Source organism: Sphaerodactylus townsendi, linkage group LG07 (assembly GCF_021028975.2).
Source record: "Sphaerodactylus townsendi isolate TG3544 linkage group LG07, MPM_Stown_v2.3, whole genome shotgun sequence".
Classification (NCBI taxonomy): Eukaryota; Metazoa; Chordata; class Lepidosauria; order Squamata; family Sphaerodactylidae; genus Sphaerodactylus; species Sphaerodactylus townsendi.
The window spans coordinates 28,651,050-28,673,760 of NC_059431.1; the positions used below are offsets into that span (position 1 = coordinate 28,651,050).

The window sequence follows — 22,711 nt, forward strand, 5'->3', positions numbered from 1 at the left end:
AATCTAAGAGCAGCCACGCTGGATTAGACAAAGGCTCATTCAGTCCAGAAGTCTGTTCACACAGTAGCCAATCAGGTGGTCAGTACTTTGCATATATTTATGCATAACACCATAACAGGGAGCTGATAGGTAGAGCCATTCTATGAATTTAAATATGTTTCATTCCTTTGACATTTGAAGTTCAAGTGAACAGGGATTCTAAAGTTGGGAGCTGAAAGTCCAGGGCTGCTCCACAGAGACAGGCAAAGGGAAGCTAGCCTCAATAGCCAGTCTCTTGCTATGAGAACTCAATGGGGTTAGCGGAAGCCAGCCCTAGCTTGATGACACTTTCCGCCACTATGTTGCCCTGAATGGAGGAAGGGTAGAATTCAGATGTAATACATTTTATCTGGTGGCGTAGGGTCTTAGTCCAGAGAACTGAAGGAGGGCTTCAAATCTATAATTGGTCTTTAACCTCACCAGATGTCCTTGGGTCAGTCACTAAAGCTTAGCCTGCTTTCTAGGGTAATGGTTTGTGTCTGCTGGGTGGGGTGGGGGTGTTGGAAATCAAACCAAACAAAACCATGCACACTTCCCTGAGCTCCTTGGAGAAAAGGTGGGATAGAAGTTAGTTAAAAGATGTATACATACAAAAAAATCTCTAAATACTTTTTTCAAAGGCTTGATGGGGTTCAAGTATATTATGTTGTATATAATCTATCTGCTATTCCATAACTAACGTATCTATTCTTCAGGGGTTTGTGAATCTGGTGATTTCTCTCAGAGGTGGGATTCAGGGGGTTCCAAAGGTTCTGTAGAACCTGTTGTTAAAATTTAAAATATCACTTTTTAAATACTTAAAATATTTTTATTAAGTATTAATATTTTTAATACTTAAAATTAAAAAGTGATATTAAAATATATTTTAATACTTTTTAACGGTCATTATTTGAATCCCACCATCATCGGAACCTGTTGTTAAAATGTTTGAATCCCACCACTGATTTCTCTCCCTCCCCCCATGTTAGCTGCTTAATCAATGCTCTGTTGTAATGCTCCATAATTTTTGGTTTAAATGCGAAGGATGCATTAATAAAATACATAATGCATTTTATTTTTAAAAAATAAAAGTACAGTATGCAGTGTAATGGGCTGTAAAGTGGTCTTAAATTTGGTTAGTAATTGCTTCTGACATCCCATTATGCATCAGTTTTGCAAACAACTGTACATGTTTGATACAATTGTTATTGATCTATAGAGTGCTTGGGTGCAATTACCTTGAAAAGAGTTCTCTGAAATAAGCAGTTTATCTCTTGTTTAGCTCTTCAAAACATATTTCGTCACTTGTGATTTTTACAGGAATCTCTCAATGCTAAGATACGAGTACATGTCCTGCTTCTTGAAAAAAAGGGGACGTAAACCACTGATTTCCTCACCAATAGAAACAGAAAGACATGGCTGAAAAACAACCATAAAACAGAGATTAAAATATTATAGTAATTGTTATAGATAATTTGGATTATTTCACTGTAGCAAATGTTTACAGTCTATAGTACTGTGAGATTTTCTGAGCAGATCCCACTGGAAAGAACAACCTTGGTACAACAGATCTTGCACATTAGATGTTCTTGCTTAATTGCACAGATGGATGGATTGCAACCAATTCATTGCCAATTTCACTGTCTTTTTTTGATGGCCCCAAGTGGCAGGATCTGAGGAACAGTATGGTACAGGGTATGCTGAATTAGCACATGAGCCTCCCCCCTTACACCCATGTAGACATACACTAGTATGAATTTACTTCATACAACCCTTGTGATTGTTTCAAATTGTATTGTTACACCAATAGTGAATTACCCATTTGTAGCATTTGGTCACCTTTTCAGTGATGTACAAACAGATTCTGTACTGGTCAGTGACAACATGTGACTGGGCTTTTATGAAGCAACAGGCAGACTGCTGGTGTATCCTCCACTGATCCCAATTAGTTGATGTGGCAAGCTGTTTTACGCTGAATCAGACTGTTGGTAAAGCTCACTGTTGTCTATTCTGATGGCAGGTTGCATGCTGAGATCTTTTCCCTGAAATCCTTCCACAGGAAATGTCAGGAGTCGAACAGGCATGCAAAGTATCTGCTCTTCACTGGAATTCTTGGGAAAGTGAGGAAATGGTCATATTCTCTGAAAGCACATGATTTGTATGATTATTTAGTAGTTATATTGAGCCAGAATTCACTGGAATTTTGTCTGCTTCCACAGAAAGACTTGGGGTGAGCATTTGCCATAGCTAAGCCATTTCACTTTGAAATTATCAGTGTAGCTTTATACTAATAGTGTTTTACTGCCGAAGGCCCAGGTTTCCTCTTTTTACACATTATCTTGTACAATTGTTTCTTCTTGACCTCTGTTGCCATTGTCACACAGATTGTGTCTCAGTCCTGCTTTGAAATCTGTCAACATGGCAGCTAGCTCCCTAGGGGGGAAATACTGAGTTTGGGAAGTTACTGCAATTTCCCATCATAGTTTCTAAAGTATTTTAGTATTTCTGCCATAAGTAGACTCTTTTGTTTAAATACCTGTATGTTTGTAATCCTATTGAACCAACATTAACAGCTTTCTGAACCTGTCAGATCTCTCTATTTCTCTCTGTGTGTAATGGCCCTGATGAACGGATATAGTGAGTCTCCTACCTTATTTGTGCTGCCTCCAGGAGAGGTGAATGCTTGAATTGCCCACAGTTTACCAGATAGAAAGGCAACAATTTTAATGGGTAATCAAAAGGTGACAATAAAATGGGTAATCCACTCTTACAACACTGGATTTAGAGACAGAATTGTTTGAGTAACATCTTCAAGGCAGATCACAACCAGCGATTAATTTTTTTTTAAGCCAAGGTCTGAGGATTTCTTGAATGCCAGATGTGTGACAGGTTTATGGTCATTTGGCAGTGGTAATTCTGTATATGCATATTTTCAGAGGTGATCTGCTGCACATGATCCCAGCCACAGGCCCACAGCCAAACACTCTGAGGTGCTGCCCTGTTTCCATGTGGGGCTTCAAAGATGTGCATGGGAAATAATCAGTTAGTTGGTTCTGGTGGGTTTGCCGGGCTGTGTGGCCGTGGTCTGGTGGATCTTGTGCCTATCGTTTTGCCTGTATCTGCGGCTGGCATCTTCAGAGGCGTATCACAGAGTGTGTAACAGACTTCCCTCTGTGATGCCAGCCACAGATGCAGGCCAGCCACAGATGCCAGCCACAGATGCAGGCGAAACGTTAGGCACAAGATCCACCAGACCACGGCCACACAGTCCGGAAAACCCGCCAGAACCAGTATAGCAATAAGAGTCATGTCCACTACGCTTATCACCCAGGCTGGAGTAAACCCCTGCGTAATAATGACAAGGAAAGAGGAAACCAGCCTGGGCCTCAAGGCTCAGGCAGTGAAGCAAAGGAGGGCGCTGGGCGGGATCCCGGGCCAAGGAGCCAGCAGTGTTGCAACGGGGAAGGCGCGGCTTCTCAGCCTGTTGGGTCCCCTGGAGAGCGCGTGGAGGGGGAGCTCTGACAAGGCTGCAACAAGGCAAGGCTGGAAGAGACTCTCAGATTCTCGTCTCCATCCGGGGGTGTTGCTGAGTCGAGGCACTCCGTATGCTGTGAAGTTGACTCACTGTGGTCCCTCTGGCTCATGGACTTCTCCGAGGGCGCCACTCGAAAGCGGCTTAATTGATTCCAGCTTCCTGCCCTTCCCGGCCTCCCGATGCCCGGGTTTCGTTTTTGCTTCTTGCTCGTCGAGGGCTGCCTCGGGAGAGCAATTTGTCTTCGGAACAAGATGTTTCCTCCCGTTTGCTCCCCCCGGGAGATTCCTCTCTTTCCCCCAGCATGCCTCCAAATAGAAATGGGGCTCGGTTTGCAGCATGACTAAATTCACTCTCAATCCTAGGGATGTTCTCGGCGTCTTGGAACCGTTCTCTGTAGTTTGCAGAACTTTTCTCCAACAGCAGCAGGATTAATCCTCCATCGCAGTAGGGGGGGGGGGGGTTGGACCCCTTCAAGGACTTCAGGCTCCTGTCCCTTGAGCGGATTTGTATGGGCGCACCATTCCGATCTGGCGTGAGTCTTTATCGCAGTATGAGCAAACGGAATCAGTTTCAGTAACAGTACTTTACTTACCTGGCTCAGATCTTCAAAGAACGTTTCCAAGAACTTACATCTTCTCAGGACGTTTTCACAGGTGAGGCTTAAGTTAACGTTTGTCTGCTTGAGTCGTGTGGATGTCTCTCAGTTGAATTTGAGAACTGCCTCTATTGGGATGATGAAATTGACTGTTGCTTCCTCAGGAACTGGGTGGGGGTGTGTGGTGGGGAACCATCTCAGGCAGGCTTGCCCTTGCCCCCTCAGTGAATATTGAAAAGTTGTTCCTTGTGGTTTTTTTACAGTTCGCAAAAGGAAAAGAAAGGGCCAACCCCTGCTCATGTGCAGTTTGTGTGTTAAGTGCCATCAAGTTGCTTCCAATTCATGGCAACTGTATGAATCACTGTCCTCCAAAACATCCTATCATCCTCAGCCTTGCTGAGGTCTTGCAAACTGAGGGCTATGGCTGCCTTTATTATAAATCCATTTCATGTTGGTCTTCCTCTTTTCCTGCTCCTGCTCCTTCTACTTTTCCTAATGTTATTGTCTTTTCCAGTGACTCATGCCTTCTAATAATGTAAGTGATTCACTGAAGTGATAGTTAATCTGAGCATTGGACCTGTTGCTGAGAAATATTGCATCAGAGATTATATTTCATGTATCTTTGAAGACTGAGAGGATTTGCAGTCAACTGTCAAAAATGCATGCATGGCTAAATTTATTACGTTATTCCTTCTACCCTTTTAAAATTCCATTACATTTTTGTTCTCCCCTTCCTTCAAGATATCGGAGAATAATATGAAAGCCCTCGCCACCTGTTTTATCCTTATAATATTACTGTGAGGTAAGCTAGACTGAGAAAGAGTAGCTTGGATCCACCCAAAGGTCTCCAGCAATGGCGTAGGAACAGCAGTGACATAGTGGTTAAGAGCAGGCGCATTCTAATCTGGGGGAACCAGGGCGTTCCTCCCATTAGGCAAAGTGGGCAGTTGCCCAGGGCGCCACCTTGTGGTGGGCGCCAAAAATGCATGTTCGTTTGTAGGATTTTTTGTATTTTCAGTGTTTTTTCCGTTTCTGGCCTGCAGGGGGCGCAGTTGTTAGGCTAGCAGCACCATAATTTCAGGGATGTTTCTGGAGACTCTCCTGATGCTATCACCCAGGTTTGGCGAGGTTTGGTTCAGGGAGTCCAAAGTTATGGACTCCCAAAGGGGGTACCCCATCCCCATTGTTTCCAATGGAAGCTAATTGGAGATGGGGCAACACCTTTGAGGGTCCATAACTTTGGACCCCTTGAACAAAACTTCACCAAACGTGGCAGGTATCATCAGGAGAGTCTCTTACTGATACCACCCAGGTATTGTGAAGTTTGATCCAGGGGGTCCAAAGCTATGGACTCCCAAAGGGGGTGCCCCATCCCCCATTGTTTCCAATGGGAGCTAATAGAAGATGGGGACTACACATTCTGTTGTGGGCATGGCCCATTGCTGTGTTCAGATTTGTGAGTTGGGGCATGTTCTATAATGTGATGGTGACTTTGAAACGACCTGGTGGAAAAAAAATCATTGTTTGGTCACAGTGGGAGAGGGTGGCTGCCCATGGGGGGGGGGGGGGATCAAACTCAGGTTTTGCCCAGGGCTCCAGTTTGCCTAGGTACGCCACTCACCGGGTTTGATTCCCTGCTCTGCCGCCTGAGCTGTGGAGGCTTATCTGAAGAAGCTGTTACAATTGACAAATAGCCTTACAGAATAACTCTTCTGTCCCTGTGCTCCTTGGAAACTGTCAATGTGAAAACAGAGAGGGCACACCGCCCATCTGCCACAAAGGTAATTCCTAACAGAATTTGATTGCAAGTAGGTTCAAGACAGCCAAAAGGTTTGTCCCTTTTATGAGATAGGTAGGAAGAAGCACATAATCCCCTTCCTGCATGGAAGTGAAGGCATTACAGATAAACAGAAGGTTATATATCTTTTAAACAGCCACAACTACGAGCTGTTGGAAGCGGTGGCTAAATTTTTAAATGGTGTTATTTTAACTCGTCAGAAATTGTAAAGTTGTAAAGGCTGTTATTATCTTGCTAAGCTAATCTTAAACAATCTATATGCCATTAAAGGTATTCGAAATCGAAATCGACAGCCAAAAGGAAGTACTATATCTTTCACTGCATAATTGATATTTTGAATAAACTACAAGGGTGACATCCACTAGTTTAGGATACTTTAAAAAACCAGATAGATTAATGACGAAGAGTAGGTTTTTGTACTGCACTTTTTTCTACCTCAAGGAGTCTCAAAGCAGCTGACAATCCCAATTCCATCCTGTCCCTACAACAGACACCTTGTGAGGTAGGTGGGAATTCTAAGAACCTGTGACTGACCTGAGGCAACCCAGCAGGCTTCATGTGAAGGAGTGGGGAAAAGAAACCCAGTTCTCCTGATTCTCCAGATTCTAGAGTCTGCTGCTCTTAACCACAACTCTACATTGTATGTCATCCTGTAGGTGGACAGTTTTACAACTGGTCATTATTTATGCCAAGCAAACAGAATCTCTGGGTTCAGAGGGATCATACTCCTGAGTGCTAACTACTGGTTGCATCTGTGTGGAGTAGCTGTTGCCTTTATACCCTGTTGGTAGGATTCCTAGAAGTTTCTAGCTGGCCCCCATTGGGAATAGAACATTGGACTAGAGCCATGGTGGCGAACCTTTGGCACTCCAGATGTTATGGACTACAATTCCCATCAACCCCTCCCAGCATGGCCAATTTGCCATGCTGGCAGGGGCTGATGGGAATTGTCCATAACATCTAGAGTGCCAAAGGTTCGCCACCGCAGGACTAGAGAAATCTCTGATGTGATCCAGCAAGCCTCTTATTTTATGAAAGATACAGATCGTATAATCTATCCTAATTTTTATAGAGGGATTAAAATATAATTCAATTACCCAGTTGCTTCCTCTGCATCTTTAAGTACACTATTGAATTATTAAACTGAATGAGAAAAAAAGATCGCAGCTTTTCAGTGTTTCTGGAAAGGCTTTCTGTGGATACCTAGATGTATTTTTCTTCCAGAACTCAGCATCTGCTGAAAACAAACTCTCGGTCGAAGCTCTAGTGCAGTCTTGGCAAAAAAAGAGTACAAACAGAAGAGAGGAAGTCTAATAGCCATCTCAATGTGTGTGATAAAATTGACAGGGATGCTTGTGCCACCATTAAAAAAAAGATGTATTGTAATTTCAGTTTTCTTGGTTAGAATCCATTTCATCAAATGCATGAAGTGAATTTTCACTCTTCGGATATGACTATACTCTTCTTTTAAAAAATATCTTAACTTTGTTTCAGTGTTTGCTGCCTACCCAAAATTCTAATTAAAATGCTATACACTTTGGTTTGGACCTTAACAGTGCTTTGCAAATTCTGTTTAGCAGGTAAGTCGAACCATTTCTACATTTAGTAGTACTAAGGTGGAATTCTAAGCTGAAGAAAAAGTATTGTCGCTCATAGTCTGTAAATCTAGTGTTTATGTCTCCTGAAAAGCAATGTATGAGTTTAAAACTTTCTAATTTATTTATCTCAACTGAATCTTGTCCTTTCTGGGGACAGAAGAGAGGCAATTTCACTTGTATTTGAATGAATGGGGAGTTTTATGGGAGCTTGAGAAATACAGCTAAGAGGGCCTAAAAGTAGACGCAGAACAGACTACTTAATTAGGTAATATGTCCATAATGCATATAATGAAAGAGTGGTGATGTTTTCTCAGGTTTGATTCTTCACCCATATCTTCACATTCAGTAGCCAGTCAATATGCATGAACAGTGTAATGTGCAATAGAGATCCCACTGATAGCCAAAATAGCATTTTCAATCACTGTGTAGGCTTTATAAAGTACAACACAAATTACAGGAAGTATAAAATCTGTGAACTGCAGCTTATGTGTTACATTACTCATTACTGCAGGTGGTTTGTGAATTATCTGGGGGAGGGGCTGTCACTCAGTTGTAGAACCTCAACTTTGCATACAGAAGGTCCCAGTCTCAGTCCTCAGCATCTCCTGATAAAGGGATCAAGTAGTAGTTTATTTAAAGTAGGGAAAGTAAAGGCATACCAGGCAAGTAGGGAAAGTAGAGGCATACCAGGCAGAAATGGTGCCCAGGGCATGTCCGGCTCACTTCCTCTCCCCTCCGTCCGGCTTCCTCTGCCCCCCACACCCCACTTATGGCAGCCAGCAGGGTGGCCGGGGAGGTCAGGGCTCGGTGGTAGGTGGCCCAGGTGGGTGCTGTGGCAGCAGGTTGGCTGGTGAGCAGCACCCCAGGGTGGAGGGAGCTGCTGAATGTCAGCCAAGGCACTGTGCTGGCACCCGGCACCCCCCCATGATCAAATGGCATGTGCCCGGGGACATGGGATACCCCATGTCCCCATAGATGGTACGCCCCTGTGGGAATGACATCCATCTGAGAGCCTGGAGAACTGCTGCCAGTTAGACCAGACAATACTGATAGAGTTGCCAAATTCCAAGTAGGGGCTGGAGATTTCCTAGAGTTATAGCTGATCTCCAGAGTACTATTTATTTCATACATTCATTCCACTTCTCTGAGAGAAAATGGCTGCTTTGGAAGGCGGACTATATGGCATTATACACTGCCGAGGCCCCTCCCCTCTCTTAACCTCACCCTATCTGGCTCTATCCTCACATCTCCAGGTATTTCCATCTCTAAATACTGACTTTAACAGACCAACGCTGTGACTCAGTAGAAGGCAGCAGCTTCATGTATTCAAATGTGTGTGTTCAAACAAACAGGAAAACTGATTCAGCTACATTAGTCTACATTAATCCTAAGCATTTTCATGATAACAGTGTTTTGCAAAATGCAGTAACTGGGAATTACATTGAGAACTCATGTTCATTCCAAAAGAAAGGCAGGATATTTGGCTGATAATAAGTCTTTAATGGGGAAGGAGCGGAACCAGGGGCACACAGATTTAACTGATCTGCATCACTGGTGCATGTGTGTTTGTTTTTACTCTAAATGTTTCCAGTCTCAGGTGATTTTCTTTTAATAGATGGAGATGTGAACCATCATCGTATGTTTCCTTTGTCCCCCATAACTGAAAGAGGCTCACACCTGGAACTTTTCTGTAGTCTTGGCAAAAAGCTGTATCCCTATAAAAATGCCAGCCATATAATCTGGACAATAAATGGGAATAGGATTCCAAAGGAAAACTATATAATTGTCAATGACTCTGTCGCTGGAGTTGTTATTCATAATTTCACTTACGGAGAGGCTAACGTGAAATGCTATGTTGACTTTCCAGTCGAAAAGCAACTTCTGGCTCACACTGAAGTTAAATCAGGATGTAAGTAAGCTTAAATATTTTGAATTAGAGATAAGTCTAATAAGCAGTTAAATATTGTTATTTATGAATATTTAACAAAATGTATGTACAGTGGAATGAGGTGGGAGTGATGATTATAGGTTTAAACAATTCCATATAATTCATATGATGCCATCCATACATTCTCTGTTATAAGAACATAAGAAAGAGCCTGCTGGATCAGACCAGAGTCCATCTAGTCCAGCACTCTGCTACTTGCAGTGGCCCACCAGGTGCCTTTGGGAGCTCACATGCAGGATGTGAAAGCAATGGCCTTCTGCTGCTGCTGCTCCTGAGCACCTGGTCTGCTAAGGCATTTGCAATCTCAGATCAAGGAGGATCAAGATTGGTAGCCATAAATCAACATCTCCATAAATCTGTCCAAGCCACTTTTAAAGCTATCTAGGTTAGTGGCCATCACCACCTCCTGTGGCAGCATATTCCAAACACCAATCACGTGTTGCTTGAAGAATTGTTTCCTTTTATTAGTTTTAATTCTTACCCCCAGCATTTTCAATGTATGCCCCCTGGTTTTAGTATTGTGAGAAAGAGAGAAATACTACATTCAAATTAATGCCTGAAAGATCCACTCTCTTTCTTGTTCTTTTGATTATAGTTCCACCACAGAGACCTGAAAATATTTCTTGCATTAATTATGGGGGCCAAAATATTACTTGCAGTTGGACTTTTGAAAAAGATACGAACATTGAAACAAACTACACAATTATTGGAAGGTAAGTGCTAGCTGGTTAGTTATTATGATTTACAAAATAACGACTGAAATCAGGTAGTGACATACTCAGTGGGCAGTCCCGGAATTCCAATTGTATTTATTATTTCTTTACTTCATTTATAGCCCACCTGTCTTACTAAGACTGAAGATGGATTACAAAATATATGCAAAAAATCAATCAGATAGCATAAGACATCCAATCCAAAATGCAAATAGGGCTAAGGTTTCAGAATTGGTTTGGAAATGTACAGTTTCATAGTCATATGTTATATTTCCCCATGCAAATAAATGTTATTTTTATTTATTTATTTATTGTTTAGATTTGTAGACCGCCCCATCCCCTAGGGGCTCTGGGCGGTGTACAATGACATCAACATATATACAGTTTATAACAAAATAAACAATTATTACATGTGTTAAAATCCATTAAAACCATTAAAACAGCGGTCAATACAACAATAACAGGCGTCCCATAACCCAATTTATTAAAAAGCCTCCCCAAAAGGAGGGAACGGCCGGACTCCTCCTTAGGAGGGTAGCGTAGATGTAAACAAAAGAATGGTAAAAGTAAATGAGTAAAGGGGGGCGCCCTAATCAGCGACTGGACACTCCAAAGGCCCGGCGGAACAACTCAGTCTTGCAGGCCCTGCGGAATTCATTAAGGTCCCGTAGGGCGCGGACAGAGCTGCATATAAATGACTTGTATGAATTGCTCTTGGGATTAAACTTTCTTGGTCACTGGCTAATTGAGTTAGTAATTATAATAAATACCTTGTTACTGATACATGAGGTTCTGTTGTTAAAACTTCAGTGCATTATTTGTTGGATAGATTCAGAAGCCAGTGCTATCAGGGGGTTGACACTTTTTTGGGGATGGCACTGCAAATGCCTTACAGTGCAATTCAAGATGGGGGGGGCTGATTGAATTGTGGGATCAATGGAGGGTGGTACTGACCTGTTTGCTGGCTCAAGGGGCACTCCTGCCAGTGGGGAGGGCGAAGGCAATGGCGGCTGGGCACTTCTCAACTCTACAGCAGCACAACCCAGAGGTTAGGCCCACTGCAGACCAACACTGGCATCTGATTGGATGCTGGTGGGGGGCGAGGTGGGGTATTCCCCAGGGTGGAGCCGACTTTAGTCAGCTCCCACCTGGTCTTTAAGGCTGAGAACAATGCTGCCCTATGGAGGACTTCTAGGCAGTGGACATTTTTCTTTTGTCTGCCTCCCTGCACCACCTGGAAGCCATCTGGAGGCAGTACGGCAGTGCAGCAGTGGTGCCGTCCTGGCCACCTGAGGGATCTGGATTGGGCTGTAAGGTTTCTTAGAGCAAAACTGTGACTATAAATAACACTGGGAGAGGAGGGAACTTGGTACAAATTGCTGTATACTAAGGGCACTTTCGCACATGCAGAATAATTCACTTTCCATCCACTTTTACAATTATTTGCAAGTGGATCTTGCCATTTCACATAGTAAAACCCAGTTGCAAAGTGCATTGAAAGTGGATTGAATGTATGCCCCCAATGCCCCCTGGTTCTAGTATTGTGAGAAAGAGAGAAAAATTTCTCTCTGTCAACATTTTCTACCCCATGCATAATTTTATAGACTTCAATCATATCCCCCCTCAGACGTCTCCTCTCCAAACTAAAGAGTCCCAAATGCTGCAGCCTCTCCTCATAAGGAAGGTGCTCCAATCCCTCAATCATCCTTGTTGCCCTAATGGAATCTAATGGAAATCCTTGTATTGTTAGTGTTTGAGTACTGCTGGTATAGCTTGTTTGGATCAGATTTTGATATGTTCTCAATATTATTCATGTGGAATATTCATGTTCCATTTTTCCATGCAAATTGAACCCCCAAGGCAGGGTAAAAATGAAGTTTGGATTTTAATTCTATAAAAAGCTATTGAAATAGACAATTTGCTGGTGTGCCTATTGTAGGTTAATTATATTTAGGATTTTATTGCTTTTTATTGATCAGTGGAATTCACTGAATGTTACATTGCTGATTAAAACAAGCCCTCTAATCACTGTGACTCAAAAAAAAGTCAAAACAAATTGCATAGTAGCAGGATGCTCAGTGGTTGTTGCTGTACCTGACCCCAACGAGTCCTTTTTCCAGGTCAGGAGGAAGGGGAGCAGAGCTGGACTGGGAGGGCAGAAATAGCCCTGTTAAGGATTCCTCCATTCTGTCCCCTGACTAACTGACAAAAAAAGGCTTGGAGGCTGGCAATATTGTTGTGGTTTCTTAGCAACTGAAATCTCAGAGAACATCTATTTCTTAATGATATGGTTGTTGCCTCTGTTATTTTGGTTTTTTTAAAAACTACCAATGTTTATTCCTTTTAAGATTTCATATTTTTCTACAAATTGAGCTTTTCTTGTGTTTGTACAAAGATCTGTTTTATCTGTTCATGCTGTTAATATATGGATTCAAGTATCCACATATGGGGGGCCCTGTTGAAGACTAGATACATTGATGCTCATCTTGCTTTATTCTTTTCTGTTTCTTTTGAATCTGAAAGAAGTTTCACTGGCTAGCCTAGCGTCTTTAAACTTGTTGAGCACTTTTATCCCACAGAGAATGTTTGTTGACGTAATCTTTTTCAGCAAACACCCAGATTTGAAAGACCAGTTTTTAAATTACACATGGAGAAGCAAGAATAGTTCAAGATTGTGGAATTTCTCAACTAAAATATTCTATCCTGAGTTTTGTATCCAACTGAAATTAGAAAATCGATTGGGGAAAGCAGAGTCATCATGTATTCCACAAAGATCAGAAGAAATATGTGAGTTATAAAATAAACTATTTCAAATATTGGTGTAAGAAATAGACAGAATTTGTACATTTGGACAGACATACTCTAAGCCTAGCTTTTGTAAAAGAAGAACTCCAGCAGGAATTTATTTGTGATAAAAAAATTGTGAGGCAAAAATCATAAGAGCACTTTAAACCACTTTAATTATTAATTGGCCATTTCTCCTCTTCCCCTTCCATTAATAACATTTACCTGCAGAAGTCCTCTGCCCTCCAAGATGCAGCTCTAGTGATACACGGCCAATTATACTTTCCTGCTCACTCCCTTTCACAGAATTAAAGAGTCGGCACTCTTACGCATCCCTAACATGCGTTTGTCCAACCACTGCTTAAAGACTGCCAGAGAGGAGGAACTCACCAATTCCTAGGGCCTAGGTAGCTTAACCCACTGATGTACTATTGTAAAACATTTCTTCCTAATGTCCAGTGACATGTAAACTAGGAAAGCATGACTTATGAGTAAAGAAAATGCATAGCTATGGGAGTTTCCACATTGCTGAGAGAATGCTCAGTTAATGCCTCAAATACAGCATAGTTAAGCAATTTTGATCAGTTTCTAGGACTCTATGAGAGATTTAACCAGTTACCCACTGTGGTATTTTTTTCTGTGTGCTTTGTTGAGGAAGTTGATTAACTCCAGTTTAACTTGGATGCTACAGGAAGGAGGGATTATAATAGAACTGTTGATGCATCTGCTTGTTGTATTCACTTGGTTCTTTACTGGTCTTAAGGTTGTGGGGAGGCAGTTCTTAAATGTTTAATCCTGCTATAATTCTTGGATTGTGTACAAGAGGATCTATTCATGACAAAACTAACTGCATAGTTCATCCTTTTTGTTGGTGTAAGGGTGTCTCCGGTGGTTCTTGAGATTCTACAGGATCATGGGCCTACCTTATCTACCTGCATACCACAAAACGAGAGTCTTTCCTGCTGTACCTATTAGAGTATTGGACACAGTGTATTATTGAGAAGCTTATTATTGAGAAGTATGAGAAATCTGTTTCTGTATTCCAGTGAAGCTTGACCCCCCTCCTGTTAAAGTGAAAAAAATTCCAGGAGTGAAGAAAATGCTAACAGTTTCCTGGGGAGGAGATATGGAGGAAAGCAAATGCCAGATACGATACAGAAATTTAATGCAAAATGACTTGGTGAGTTGTATCTTACTTAGGTGGTATTTTTCTCGATTTCAGAATCTAGTTGGCATGATAAGTGTGACTTCTGTGAGTCAATTCTGTGTTAAAACATGATTTGAAACACTGATATTTCTGCCTAGGGAATGTCAAATAACCTTGCTGATTCCCCGCTTGATGCCTTGATACCCTAGCTACATAAGCTAGTAACAGAAGGAAGAAACCCAGAGGCAAAGACTAACTCATGCTGCCTATAAAGTAGTTTTTATGAACAGTGCCTGGGCATGTGCAGAGCATAATAAAAAAACCAATGGCAGTTAAGGAGGGGAGGGACTTAAATGGCATATAATGCCATAGAGTCCCCCTTCCAAAGCAGCCATTTTCTCCAGGTGAACTGAATTCTGTCATCTAGAAATAATTTGTAAAGGTGGGAAATTTCTAGCTACCACCTGGTTGACAACCCTACTTTTGCATGCAGAAGCTCCCAGATTCAATCCCTAACAGTTAAAAGGGCCTGCTAGTCAGTGCTGTGAAAGACTGCTGTTCTGATTCACTATGAAACATCCATTCTCTTTGTGTTCACGTGACATTTTTGCTGTGCTCTGAAACAGTGTTCCTTTTCCCATTTTCAGAAAGACACCCACATTGTCAGTAACATTTCTCTGCAAAATGATTTTAATCTCACCAATCTGTGGAGTTTTACAGAATATGCTGTTGCCATTCGGTGCATTGTTCATGGATCAAGGTTCTGGAGCGAATGGAGCAGAGAGCAGAAAGGAATAACAGAGGAAGAAGGCAAAAAAAAATTGCAGCTGATATGTTTTAAAATTAGCAGATGGTTTTTATCTTCAGTTAAATTGAATCCAGATTAACATTGGGTTTTATATATGTAATATTTCAAGAAGTCCAAGACAAATGAAGATTAACACACCAACAGTTTATTCATTGTGTTACTCCATAACAACAGAACAGCAATATACTACATTATATGGAAAAGGCCATAAAAAGAATAGCTTTCACATCATTTTTACGTAACACTTTAAAATCAAGTGTTTCTTAGTTAAGTGTCTGTGGTGAGGGAAAAGCACAGAGTAGACTGTTCTCTGTGTGTGGCAAATAACAGAAAAGAAAGAAGGGCAGGCTGCAGCAGTGGTGGGAAAATATTAGAAAACAAAGAAAACAAATATTAGAAAACAAAGATATCTCCTCATCACAATTGCCAAGTAAGCAATTAAAACCAGAGAAGGCAAGCTACATTTTCAAAGGAGAAAAATACCCCAGGAAGAAACATGTGGACAACTAGAAACAAAAGACAAATAGATGTAGACTTGACAGACTCAGAAAAGACAATGAGATGGAATTATCCCACTTTTCTGCCCTTATAAAGTAGCTACCAATTACATGATAAAACACTTGATAAAATTGCATTAACATCCCTCCCAAACGTACATAATTAAAAAAAAACTTTTTAAAAAGCAGAGTTAAAACACATATAAAACAGCTGAAATAAGAACATAAGAACATAAGAACATAAGAACAAGCCAGCTGGATCAGACCAGAGTCCATCTAGTCCAGCTCTCTGCTACTCGCAGTGGCCCACCAGGTGCCTTTGGGAGCTCACATGTAGGATGTGAAAGCAATGGCCTTCTGCGGCTGTTGCTCCCGAGCACCTGGTCTGTTAAGGCATTTGCAATCTCAGATCAAAGAGGATCAAGATTGGTAGCCATAAATCGACTTCTCCTCCATAAATCTGTCCAAGCCCCTTTTAAAGCTATCCAGGTTGGTGGCCATCACCACCTCCTGTGGCAGCATATTCCAAACACCAATCACACGTTGCGTGAAGAAGTGTTTCCTTTTATTAGTTCTAATTCTTCCCCCCAGCATTTTCAATGAATGCCCCCTGGTTCTAGTATTGTGAGAAAGAGAGAAAAATTTCTCTCTGTCAACATTTTCTAGCCCATGCCTAATTTTATAGACTTCAAACATATCCCCCCTCAGCCGTCTCCTCTCCAAACTAAAGAGTCCCAAACGCTGCAGCCTCTCCTCATAGGGAAGGTGCTCCAGTCCCAGAAATACATATGTTGGTTAGGAAAGAGGGATCACTGAGGAAATGAAAAATGAAACTAAAAACTCTTTACCCACTGGCAGGAGACAGCAACAGAATGGGAGGGAGGGAGTTCCAGAGTTTTGGTGTGATGACTCAGAAGGTGTTGTATTGCAATGAATTATTAGAGTAAATATATAGCAGAGTTTCAAGGCAGTTGTTTTATAGAACTGTGCTAGATAACAAATGAAGTTACACTAAACAACAAACTCTATCTACGCAAGTGCTCAGTCTGGGTCTCTGTGCAGTCTATATGAGCCTGCGTGTCTGAGAGATCTTTCCAGAAACTCATGCGATTCTAGTTGATTTCAATAATTCTAGTTGATTTCAACAATTAACTCTTACTTTGCTGAATGAAGCTGGCACTTGTAAAATCCTAACAGAAGGCCTGCTCCTTGCCTGCTTCCCCCGCCCCCCTTCCCGCAACCTAAGAAGGCAGGCGCACATGAAGCAGGGCCTTCAAAGATGACCATAATATTGAGCTTACTTCTCCAATACAGTATAACAATATACAGGAATTTTACATTCAGGAAAAAATTAAATAACCCATTTTCTGGAGCTGGTTTCTAAAGCTGCAGCACGGGCGAAGAAGAAGCGCATGTGTAATGAAAGACGTTTTCAAAGTACTTAGTGTAGTCAGGAAAGTATAATTTTCATTCTGGCAAGTAGCAGGCTGCAATTAAATGTTTTCAAAGTCTGCCAGAGGCAAGCTTCTCCCTCGCATGTGTTATAGTTGTCCACAACTACCTCCTTTAATTTTTTTCCTGAAATGGTGTTTGATGACCTGGCTATTAAGTACCTAAGGGAGTTAGCAAGACTCTTAAGTGTGCCTAAAAAGGAAATTTGTTGTAGCTTATAACATAAGATAATTCTACTTGGGGTATAAGTACAGTGGTGGCATAGTTGCACTCATCTTGGCAGGGCAGTATTCTGAAGTCTCTGCTTTTTAATTGCTTTCATCTTTATTTTTTAAATTCTGTTTTCTTGACAGCTCCCTCAAAAGAAGTGGACTTGTGGAGAGTGCTTGGAAAATGCCAGCCCAATGGATCCCGACAGATTCATCTTTTCTGGAAGGTAAAAATGCCAAATGACAAATTTTGACTATGGGTTTTTTTTTTAGTAGATTTACCTCAGTATTATTTATTGAAAAATTGGTATTGTTCTCATGTTGGAAATTCACTGGGTTACAAAAGGCAAACCCTGAGAATGTGATTGGTGTGGTGTCTGAATGGATTTTGTGTTATCATTTGTTTTTGAAAACAAGCCGGTTGGCCAATTTAAGAATTCTTTGCCTCTCAAGAGGTGTTTATATAAACAATTTTTCCAGAACACATCCCCAGTAAAAAGTGACAGAAACAGAGAATACATGTTTTTGGTTCTGGTAGGTTTTCCGGGCTGTGTGGCCGTGGTCTGGTGGATCTTGTTCCAAACGTTTTGCCTGCATCTGTGGCAGGCATCTTCAGAAGTGTATCACAGAGGGGAGTCTGTTACACACTGTGATACATGTTTTTGTTTGTTTTTGACAAAGGTGGGAAATACATAGGCCATACAAGTTCATTGATGCTTGATGTCTTCCATTTAAAATTCCATCTCTCTAAAGTGGAATACTGTGTAGATTTTTTAAAAACAAAATTATTCCACAGCTGGGTTTCCCAGATCCTTGTCCAACACTCTGCTACAACACATGGATTTCATTTTGTTAATGGTTGTTGGATATATATAATTCTGAAGTAAACAAGCTGAAGAAATTCTTTCATCTCAACTGGTGTGTGTTCACTCTGATTACTTACTATTCTGAAGTCTATGCTTTTTAATTGCTCCCATGTGTTTTTTGTTTGTTTTCAAACAGCAACTTAAAGAGAATGAATCTTTAGGAATAATAAAAGGTTACAGAATCAGATGCTTCACACAAAGCAACCGTTCCCAAGCATGTGCAGAGAACACTACTAACAAGTTGGTCACTGTCCAGTTAACGGAGGAAGCCTATCTGATTAGTGTTATTGCTTATAATGCAGCTGGAGATTCCCCAGAGGCTGTTTTGACAATTCCTTCATGTTCTGAAGAAAGCCAGGGTGAGTTAATGTGGTCAATATGTGTCCCTTTCATCTAGTACTGTAGATCTTCGCCATTAAGATGTGCAACTCACAGTTTCCAGGCCTGAGATTGGATTTAGACGCACTAAAAATTTAAAACAAACTTTGATTGTCTGATTTTATATCTTATAATGCGAGGGATTTATATGTAAACGGACATCACAGTTGTGATCATTATGGTGTATGTAAAATTTCTTTAAACGCTGATAACATTGAACATTCTATAACTAAGAAAATATGGTAACTTAAACGATTTACAACATGCCACACAATTTACAACATGCCTAGTATGCAAATGTCAAAAATATTATATAGGAGTGACACTTAGATCTTTGAGATACAGAATACTGTTGGATATTGTATATTGTCGTAATGTGACTGAATTTTTGTATTTTGTATTGTCTATCAATTGTATTTTTATGTTCCCATCTAATATCAAGGACTGCAGTTTCACAGTGTGATAACCTTGGGGTTATTACTAACCCCACCCCCTTTTGGTTGTATATATAATAAAACATGACTGTGAATATTTCACAGGCACAATATCCCCCAGTATTTCTTCATGGACTTTTTGAGCTTACAGCTGTTGCCACTTTCACAGTCCAGAACCCAGAACTCAGAGCACTGATAGGCAAGGCAGATAGCTGGGGAGACTAAGGCCCTTTCTGCACGGGCCTTTAACAGCGCCCTGGGGACGGCAAAAATGCCGTCCCCAGGGAGCTGTTCGCATGGGGGGCGCAGCTGCATAGCAGCCGCGCTGCCCTCGCGCCTCCCCAGCGGCACAAAGCCGCTATTTCCCGACCTCACTTCCCCAGCGAGGTTTTTGGGAAACAGCAGCTTCCAGCCGCTGCCGTGCGAACGGCAGCAGCTGGAAGGCGCCATTCCCCCTCCCCTTTCCCAAACGCCTTACCTTGTCTTCCGGCCTCCGGCGCGTCGCGCAGGCCAGAGGACACGCCTCCCCTGCCCTGTGACTTCCGAACTGTCGCACAGGGCAGGGGGGGCGTGTCCCCTGGCCTGTGTGACGCGCCGGAGGCCGGAGGACACAGTAAGGCGTTTGGGGGACGGTCCCGGAGGGGTGGGGTTGGGTCAGCGTACATGACCCCGACCCAACCCCCATTGTGGTCATGCGGAAGCGGCCCAAGGCTTCTCCTCAAACTACCATACCCAAGGAGCATCCTTCTGGTCAGCCTCAACAATCATAACATAAAGTGAACAAGTGCAAAGTCATTTCAAACTGTATCCAAAAGGGACAACACCCCACATATAAAGCAAAGTACATACACACATTAAAACATATGTCTCAGACCACTTTCCAGGACAGTTCTTATATGTACAGGCCTAGTGCACAAGGGAATCAAGAATGTACTTTCCAGGAGAGAGATACAATTATAGTCCTTAAATCTTCAGAAGAGAGAGAGGTGTTCGGTAATCTCCTGTTTTGTCAGCGACAAATTACTGTGGCTTGCCCATTATGGGGATTATTCAATTCAAGCATTTATTATTTTAAAAAATAAGTTAATAGTATAATTTGTCTCATATATGATAATTATAAGTATAATGCTTCTGCAAATAATTTAAAATACACTGTACAATAAATGATCTGTCACTTTATATGTTATGATATTTTATTAAAATAGCATTTTATTGGTTTGTCTTAGATATTATTTCCTGTAGCAGTGGTGCAGTAGGTTTTAATTTTTTTTTCATACTTTCCACACACCATCTTTTTGCAATGTTACGTAGTTTCCACAAACTCTGCAAAACTGAACTATTCAAGAGGGTATTGTCGAAGGCTTTTCACGGCCGGAATCACTGGGGTGCTGTGTGGTTTCCGGGCTGTATGGCCGTGTTCTAGCAGCATTCTCTGCTGACGTTTCGCCTGCATCTGTGGCTGGCATCTTCTGAAGATGCAGGCAAAACGTCAGGAGAGAATGCTGCTAGAACATATTCAAGAGGGCTTTTCTTGGCAGATTTTCATTGTACAAAATGGTATTACAAACTTGCTTAGATAAATAACTAGGGACTGTTGTCTATTGTGTATAGCTTATTGTAGCTAGGATCCTATTTGTATAATTTCTGTACCGCTTAATGTATCATATGAATGCTTATTCTATACTTCAGTTCTTTCTGGTGGTTCCAGATTCCTAAAATCCTAATGAGTTGGTTACTAAATGTCCCATCTTGTCGAATGTGCTGACTCACTATGTGTAATCTGCCCTGGATCACTGTGGGAAAAGGGAACTATAAACAACATAAATAAATAAAGGATTCTTTGTTTCTGGCTATACATAAGCAACGACGTTGTCAGTGCCTAGCCTTAGCACCTTCACTCAAATCAGGCTTCATCTTCAAACGTATGCACAAAATAATCAAACTTCAAATGTATAAACCAAATAAATCCCAATTAACAAGGGACCACTTTGGGATCCTTTGGGTGGAGAGACGAGTTAAAGGCTAACAAAACAAATGAATGAACAACCCTTCCCCACCCAGTCTTCTGTGACAATAGACTCCAAGTTCCTTGTTTTGCACATGACCTCCAATTTCTATTTGCAAGAACTGTGTTAGGAAGTCTGACCCTTTTAATTGCGTATTTACTTCTGCATGCTAAACTTCTCATCTGATTATGATAATGATAATGAAACCTTTAATGGCATATATAAATTATACAATGGAAGTTAAAAATTGGCTTTTTAAACAAAACACACAAAAAAGGATCTGTTAAAACATGCATCATAAGAGCTAAAATAGTAAACAATTGAATTGAGGTTGAGCCTAATAAGCATCTGGGAATGTTCAGTGATGACAGCACACAAGAATCTAGCAGTTGGTTCAATAGTAGCAGTTGAATTGCTGTCTAACAAGAACAAAGTGTTAACAGCATCTGTAGTGTTGCCTAGATTGGTTATGAGAGGATTAAGTAGTTTTTCCTGCTCAGCTGCATATAAAGGGCAATGTAGAACATGATGGACAGTTTCCTCAAGACCAGGGTTGCAGGTGCAAGATCTATCAGAGGATGGAAGATGGTGCTCTCTGTTGTACCGTCGAGTAGAAGAAAGAACATTGCATCTGGCTAAGGTGACAGTGTGTCTCAGAGTAGGATCGTGTAGGAGGTGTAGATAGTTAGCCGGAGTGAGAAAACAAGGCAAGATATGCAGATGGATTGGAGAGCAGGCTTTATTTGCTTGTACCATCAATTTCTGGAAGTCCAGTTCAAAAAGTCTTTGCTTTATGAGACGATATGTCTCATTGGCAGTCGTAAGAAGAAGATTGTGTCTTCTTCTACCCTGTAGGCAACTATCATATAACTTTTCTCAAAAAAAAGTTTAATATTGTAATATCACTTTCAGGCTCCTTCTGCCTTTCCATATGAATCACAGTTCGATAATGTTATTAATCACAAGTTTATAATACTGACATCTGTTAAAATCAACAGTCTTGGTTTTTTTTTTCTTTTGCAAATTACTGTTCTCAGACCAGCCGAGGGTGGTCATGCTGAATGCTTCTGCTTTAAATGAACAGATGATTGTGGAATGGAAAACAGATCCAGATATACACAGCTTTGTGATAGAATGGTATGATGTGTTAGAAACGAATGCATCTGAAAGATCATGGCAATACGTAAAAAATGCAAGCAGCTGGATATTTCAGAAAGGTAAGTCTTAGTTTTTGGTTACATCTGTAAGATTTGAAATATTTCATTTGCTGTCACTTTACCAAGAGTTTATTGAACATGCAGGGCATGTAGGTAAAGGGAACAGAGAATCAAGATTCAAAAGAAAATTAAACTGAGTTTCTAGGTAGGGCAGGCATTAAAGTTTCATGCTTCCAATATATACCAAGAATATTTTCATAATTTTTGAAATTATTTTCAGGGTTTCGAAAAGAAGTAGGGAGGGTCAAAGCCCATGACATTTTCCCTGGGCTTATATGGTGCTTGCATATGGCTTGGCACTTTGGGGTGGTGTGAAAAACCTGACCTCATTTTGAAAGGGTGTGCAGAAGTTCTGATTTGTACCAGCTGCTTTTGGTTGGACAATCAGTTACCGACTGATGTTTTATTCAGTACAGTGGGGGAAAGATACTTGCCCGGTCCTTCCGCAGCATGGGTGGGCAATCTCCAGGAGGGCCTCAGATGGGCCTAGACACGGGGAGAGGGGGGTAGTTGCTTCCCTTTCTTTCTGGCCTGCTTCCATCCTCTACATTTGCAGTGTAGGGAGTGCAGTCTTCCTTCCTGTACCCACCTTTTGAAGGATTCCCTGGGGGAAGTTCATCCCCTCGCTTCTTCCTCTCCTTCCAGTGTGGGGTTTAAAAGTTGTAGAGTGGCAGGAGTCAGAGTTGATGGTGCTTGTCGAAAGGTGGT

The 22,711-nt window shown here is 41.4% G+C and overlaps 1 protein-coding gene across 5 annotated transcripts in view; it reads left to right on the forward strand.

The window, feature by feature from the left end:
• The first annotated feature begins 3,634 nt into the window (after positions 1–3,634).
• Positions 3,635–22,711, forward strand: part of IL31RA (interleukin 31 receptor A) — a 28,455-nt gene continuing 9,378 nt past the window's right edge. Inside the window, exons 1-10 of one of the 5 annotated variants that reach the window (XM_048503664.1) lie at positions 3,635–4,206; positions 7,441–7,526; positions 9,136–9,453; positions 10,088–10,205; positions 12,814–12,992; positions 14,036–14,169; positions 14,784–14,946; positions 17,247–17,329; positions 18,105–18,327; positions 21,824–22,003. In XM_048503664.1, coding sequence (XP_048359621.1) covers positions 7,472–7,526; positions 9,136–9,453; positions 10,088–10,205; positions 12,814–12,992; positions 14,036–14,169; positions 14,784–14,946; positions 17,247–17,329; positions 18,105–18,327; positions 21,824–22,003 — 1,453 coding nt within the window. In that variant the 5' untranslated portion in view covers positions 3,635–4,206; positions 7,441–7,471. Of the gene's footprint in view, positions 4,207–7,440; positions 7,527–9,135; positions 9,454–10,087; positions 10,206–12,813; positions 12,993–14,035; positions 14,170–14,783; positions 14,947–17,246; positions 17,330–18,104; positions 18,328–21,823; positions 22,004–22,711 lie in introns of those variants that run through there. The other 4 variants (XM_048503665.1, XM_048503666.1, XM_048503668.1 and 1 more) reach the window with 4 other exon arrangements.